The sequence below is a fragment of the Micropterus dolomieu genome, linkage group LG15 (assembly GCF_021292245.1).
Source record: "Micropterus dolomieu isolate WLL.071019.BEF.003 ecotype Adirondacks linkage group LG15, ASM2129224v1, whole genome shotgun sequence".
Lineage (NCBI taxonomy): Eukaryota > Metazoa > Chordata > Actinopteri > Centrarchiformes > Centrarchidae > Micropterus > Micropterus dolomieu.
Window position 1 is genome coordinate 22239427 of NC_060164.1, and position 6548 is coordinate 22245974.

Below are 6548 nucleotides of genomic sequence, written 5' to 3' on the forward strand. Positions count from 1 at the left end.
GGAGACTCTAGGATTATAACAACTCCGGTGGTGCCCTTAACGAGGAAATTTTGATTTTATGAATTAAAAATTCATAATTGGGTATCAATTCTTTTTAGGTCTACTACAACAGTCATACACAGACAGATGGACAGAGATGCATTCTTTTATTGAAGGATGTTGCTGCTACAGCGCCACCTATTAGCCAAATGACGCCAAATTTGTCATGGTCACCCAAATATTATATCTAAACATGGGCACAAAGTGTATATCTGCACAGAGATCTGCAATTTTATTTCAATATAAGTCTTGCCCACAGCATTTGAGCAAAATTTGAGGGCCAGCTATTGCAAAAATGTATGGAAAATCAAAGATGTTCTGAACCACATTTATTGATGATTGATCAACATTTGTAGGAGGAGAAGCAAAAAAACCCAGATCTGGACAAATTTCAAAATGGTCGATCGATGTATGTGCAAATAGGTGTGGCTAATATAGATAGAAGTTACAACAAAATGTTTGTTGTTATAGCGCCACTTGGCCTAATTGTACCCAAGTGGACCCCAACCGCCTCCTTTCCATGACTTTTCAATTATTTATAAAAGGCCTACTTGTAGCATAAAACAATGATGTTAAAGGGGTACCCAATGTGTTAAAAACTGACACTAAGGGGTCTTGACCAAGCATTGATATGTGACAATTGCTATTTAAATTTTTTTGTTACATCCACTTCCACTCCATGTGCCATGACCACTTTTTCTTTATTTATAGGCAGATTTAAATGATTGGCCTCTGGGCACAGACACACCCACAACCCATATAATGTTTGATCACACAGTTTTATTATTTCTTTCAGAAGATATGCAGGACCGATATATTGCTTGGTGTTAATACAAGTGGTGAAAGACAACTATATTTACTCAAGTACTGAACCTAGGTGCATTTTTGAGATAGTACTTTACTTGAGACTTTTTTTCACGTTATGCTGCTTTACACTTCTACTATGTAACAGAGGCAAATCTGCTTCATTACATTTATATGCAAGCTATGGTTACTTTGCAGTTTACAATTTAACATAAAAAAACATAAACTCAATTACAATACATTGTTGTAGATTTAACTATCCAAGAGTGTGTAATGCAGTTAAAATAACCCCACTAAAATGCATCTGTAATTTACTTGTGAATGCAGGACCTTAATTTGTTTTCAGTAGTTCTTCTTCCACTACAATACTAAACTTCAACATCCTAAATAAAATAAGCACATTGAGGGTGTCATGATGGTGTGACAACCTCAAAGTGAATGGAGGTCCTTCAGTTTCTCAGAAGAACTTATTTCACACACAAGCTGGGGCATTCAGCTGGAAATTGTTATGTAACCAGTGGCTATAGGGAGTGTTTCTTCCAACTGCGCAAATGCACACACACACACACGCACGCACGCACACACACACACACACACACACACACACACACACACACACACACTACACTCATCTAAGTAAACCACCAATACAGATAACCACATATACAGTACATTTTCAATTATTAAAGCTAACCAGTTTGAGGTCTTGGCCATCAAAGTAGGCGTATCAAAGGATTCTTACATCACTGTTGTTGGTTGCTATAGACCCCCGACTGCAGCAAAAGTTGCTTTCAAATCTATTTCAGATATTTTACATGAATTAAATGACTCTGAATTCATCCTAATGGGTGATCTAAATTGGGACTGGCTTTCGGGGACGTTAGATTGTTTTAAAGAACTGTGTGATACATTAAACCTAGTGCAACTCATTAATGCTCCAACAAGGCCAAATCCTAAAGCACAACATAAATCTACCTTGCTTGATTCAGTTATAACAAATACATCTCACAAATACACCTCAACTGGCATATTTTGCAATGATGTCTGCGATCATTGTACAATTGCTTGTGTCAGGAATACAAAAATCCCCAAGGTAAAGCCCTGGTTAATTTTTAAAAGATATTTTAAAGGTTTTCAAGAGCAGGCATTCCTGCATGATTTATATCATAGTGATCTTAACAGAGTAACTCCAGATTCCGGATGTTGAATTGGCATAGGAATATTTTCACTCAATTTTTCTGTCTATCTCTAATAAACATGTTCCGATTAAAAAGTTTAGGATCAGTGGTAGGGAAAATCCCTGGTTCTCAAACAGTTTTTCAGAGCTAATCATTTAAGAAATAAATCGTGGGCCCAAGCTAGATTTTCAAACTCCTCTGCTGATTGGACTACGTTTAGAACCCTAAGGATGATAAGAAATTCCAAATCAGAGTTTTATCTGAAGACACTTACGGAGAATCTAAATAACCCCTCAAAATTCTGGAAAGTAATTAAATCTATGTCAGGTACACATGTTGCTTCAAGCCTCCCTGAACACATTCTGGTTGGTCAGATGAAATAAAGGATAAAGCTGCTATGGTCAGTCAGTTAAACAAACACTTTATCTGTGCTGGGTCTGCATTTGACAGCTCAAATGTAAATGCACCTGTCCCATGTTCTGTCACCACTGCAACTGATAGAAATCTGGATTTGTTTGATCTTAAAACTATTTCAGTTGCTAAAGTTTGTAAAGCTCTGGAAGGCATTGACCACAAAAAACCTGCAGGTCCCGACAATCTGGATCCTTATCTCCTAAAGGTGGCGGCAGATGTTATTGCTGAGTCTATTACTCACATTTTTAATTTGAGTCTTATGTCCAATTCAATACCCCAAATCTGGAAAGCTGCTATTATCCTTTCCCCTTATTTAAAGGTGGGGACCCCACAGAGCTAAACAACTACTGTCCGATCTCCAAACTCTCAATCCTGGCTAAGATCCTTGAATCCCAGGTAAATTTACAGTTAAAACAGTTCTTACTTGATAATAATATTTTAAACAATTTTTAATCTGGTTTTAGAACTGGCCACAGTACCATTCATGCTGCTATGGTGGTAATCAATGACCTTATTGGTGCCTTAGACAGAAAACAGCATCGCGTTGCCTTATTTGTAGATCTATCCAAGGCATTTGATTCTGTGGATCATGAATTGTTGCTGAATAAACTTAGGGATGCTGGTTTCTGTCCTAATGCTGTTAAATGGTTTAGAAACTATTATGTAGTTCGGACTCAGTGTGTCTATGCAGAAGCCCACAAATCTGAGTTTCTTGAGATATCTAAAGGCGTCTGTTTTGGGACCTATTCTGTTCTCTGTTTTTATAAATGTTTTAGGTAAGGACGTTCAAGCAAAAATACACTTCTATGCTGATGACTGTCATTTATACTCATGCTCCTTCCATAGCACAGGCTGTGCAAGAGCTTCAGACTGCATTTCAGTCAACTGCTCTGCTCAAATAAAAATTGGTTTTAAATCCTCAGAAAACAAAGTTCATGGTCTTCTCAAAAGCTCGCCTAGAGTTGCTTGATGATCTTCATCTTCATTTTTACTAGTGCTGTCAAACGATTAAAATATTTAATCGCATTAATGTCATAGTTAACTTGCAATTAATCGCAATTAATCGCACATTTTTATCTATTATAAATGTCCCTTAATTTATTTTTGTCCCATTCTTTTTTTTTTCATTTTAATGCTCTTATCAACATGGAAAAGTGGATCGGCTTGCTTTGTGCAAATGTTTTTTTATTGAAAACAACATTGGCATATACTGTAGTGTTCAATTTCACACTAACATTCACACTTGGAGCAAATAATCTTTCACACAATGTAACACTGTCCATCAATAAAAGGGTGAAAAAAACTTTCTCACACAAAAAGCCCCTTCAACAGCCCTTTCTAAGGGATCAAAACAGGGCAATACAAAATAAAATTACAAAGTGCACATGTAAGGTAAACTAGGACTCAGCAGCCTATAGTGCAGTTAAACCATGGCTTAATACTTTCTTTTTCTCAAGTTTGCTTTGAACATAGCAGTCAGGCTACTGCTCTTTATTCACCAGAGGCTCATCAACCCAGCCTCTTATTTCAGAAAGAATGAACAGTAACTTGCCAATAAAAGGTAAGCCTACTACTTCTTTGCTTTGAGCCAGTTACTCAAACAGACAAGCCTGTTGACATTTTCAGACAACAGGGAAGCTCGCTTCTTTTGTACAACATGCCCAGACAGTGAAAACAACCTTTCAGAAGGTACTGATGTGGCCGGTGTTGCTAAGTACTTGCGTGCAAGGCGGGCCATTTCACTGTGTGCCCCTTCATGTGTGGACCACCATTCCTGGGGACAGTCATCCATGCCAGTAAGAGGCTCTGCCTTGTAGCGCTCCAGACATTGCTCAATACTGTCCTCCTCTTCATCAGACGAAGACTCGTGTGCAAGCATGAGAGTTGGTTTCTTTGACCCTCCATGTCTGCTGCAAAGGTTCCCTTGAACTTGATCATGTAAGCTGGGTCGTCCTAAGTGACCTCCAACAGTCGCGACAGATGACACAATGCTGGCAGCACTGCTGAGCAAGACACAAACTTCTCTCCACCCAGAAGTTTAGACACATACTTGCAATAATATAGAGAAGCACTTTATTGGGGAACTAGTTAGGCCTACTGTAATTCACACATAGTTCTCTCACTCACCACACTCACACACACACACACACTCCAATCTTTCACACATGCATAGCCTACCCGCACGCACATAAACACACACCCAATCATTAATGATACTGTTCTGACACAGACCTACTTTGATTATCAAACAGATATACAAACAATACAGATGCACAATAAATTACCTGAAGTGCTCCAGCACAGCCTCGAGCTTCTTCAGTTTCTCCAGCTCAGAAGCTGTTGGCATGGCGACATTGGTTGTGTGCAGGGCCAGTGCATCTCTCAGAGGTTCAGCATTCCGCTGAACACGCTTGATCATTTCCAGGGTACTATTCCATTGGTTGACACTTCTTGTGCGAGTGACTCTTTCTTCTGATGATGTGCGACTTGTTGCTGCTCGAGCTCCGCTTGGTTTGCTGGGCTGCTTAAAATGTCCCACAACTTTTCTGCATTTTGCCAATGCGCTGTCAAACGGGCTGTTGGTTAGAGAAACCGTGACGGCTCGGTACACACTGTGTGCGATGCACGGCATGTGCTCAAAGGAGAGCTGCCTGGCCGCTGCAATCATGTTGCGTGCACTATCCGTGGTCAGTGAGACAACTTTGTGTTCAATGTCCCACTCTCTAGCTACTTTCATAAAGTGCTGTGCAACAGCGTCAGTGAAGTGCCGCACTTCTGTCTTTATAACAGTCAAAGCATGCGACTGAAGTTTCAACTGTGGATCAAAGTAATAGGCTGTGACCCCGAGGTAGTTGTGATTACTGAGGGACATCCAGTAATCACCAGTACCTGCTGTACTTTAGACTGGACTTGCTGTGATGATTCACATGACTCAGTTCACAACGACAAAACACACATATCACTTTGGTCTTGTCAATGGAAGCATTTGGCAACTTTTTAAATGTAAACTTTCTATTTAGAATTGTACTGGCATCCATTTCGGCGTCTCGCGCTCGGCATCCACTCAAAACCTAAGCCCAAACAAGTGTGTGCAGCTTGCCTGTTGTTTTGTTTCCGGTCTAGCTAGATCCGGTGTGGTGTTGTAGTTTTTCTAACGTTACTTGTTGTTGTAACAGCTTGTGAAAAAAACTACAAATTTTGCTAGGCCAAAAACAACGTTAATATAGCGATAAAAAAATTGACGCCGTTAAAATGGGTTTGCGTTAACGCCGTTAATAACGCGTTTAACTGACAGCACTAATTTTTACGTCTGATGGTAAATCCATTGAAAGGGTACCCACGTACAAATACTAGGCTATATGGATAGACGACAAACATTTATTTAATGTACATATTCCTAATCTAGTTAGGAAGCTCAAAGTGAAGATTGGCTTTTATTTTAGAAATAAATCTAGCTTTACTGTCAAAGCCAAAAAAAAACTTGTGGAAAATACTTTTCTGTCTGTGATTGATTATGGCGACAAATTATATATGCACGCAGCCTCCTCCATCTTACGGAGCCTTGATTTAGTATATCATGCATCTCTACGCTTTATTACAAATGCAATTCATTGCATTATTTATGATCTGATAGGTTGGACATCACTGACCACCCACTGAAAACAGCACTGATATATTTTTATATAAAAAGCCATTCTAGGTGAACTTCCAGCTTACCTCTGTACCCTTCTCTGTCTCAATTCTGCTAGTTACCAGCTACACTCCTCCAAGTGGTTGCTTTTTAAAGTACCCAGGATTATACACAGATCTGGGGAAAACTGCACTTTCATACTATGCACCCTGGTCATGGAATAATTTGTAAAAAGATCTTAAACTAGAAACATGTATATCAATTGATAAATTTAAGAACATCATAAAGAATGTGGTGAAGGAGACATGTGATTGTTTTCTTGAGAGGCCATTGCATTTGAATAGATGTGTTTTTTGTGTTGTTGAATTTTGTCATGATTGTACGAAGCATTTTAATATGTTGTGTTTATGTATAGCTCCTACCTTATATGTAGCATTTTAATATGTTGTGTTTATGTATGGCTGCTACCTTGGCCAGGTCTC

At 39.0% G+C, this 6548-nt stretch overlaps 1 protein-coding gene across 1 annotated transcript; it reads right to left on the reverse strand.

The window, feature by feature from the left end:
- Positions 1-3671: 3671 nt before the first annotated feature.
- On the reverse strand, positions 3672-5337 carry LOC123984299 (E3 SUMO-protein ligase ZBED1-like). The gene is made up of 2 exons (XM_046071113.1): positions 4721-5337; positions 3672-4454 (listed from the first exon to the last, which is right to left on the reverse strand). The coding sequence occupies exons 1-2, from the start codon at positions 5305-5307 to the stop codon at positions 4370-4372; spliced, it is 672 nt and encodes a 223-aa protein (XP_045927069.1). The 5' UTR covers positions 5308-5337; the 3' UTR covers positions 3672-4369.
- Positions 5338-6548: the final 1211 nt, after the last annotated feature.

What these genes read in the sequence shown, in the direction of transcription:
- LOC123984299 (XM_046071113.1), bottom strand. Translation starts at nt 5,307, where the DNA reads ATGTCCCTCAGTAATCACAACTACCTCGGGGTCACAGCCTATTACTTT. An exon ending in GCTGTGCTGGAGCACTTCAG is followed by an intron (nt 4,455 to 4,720) that starts GTAATTTATTGT and finishes GGTGGAGAGAAG; the next exon opens with TTTGTGTCTTGCTCAGCAGT.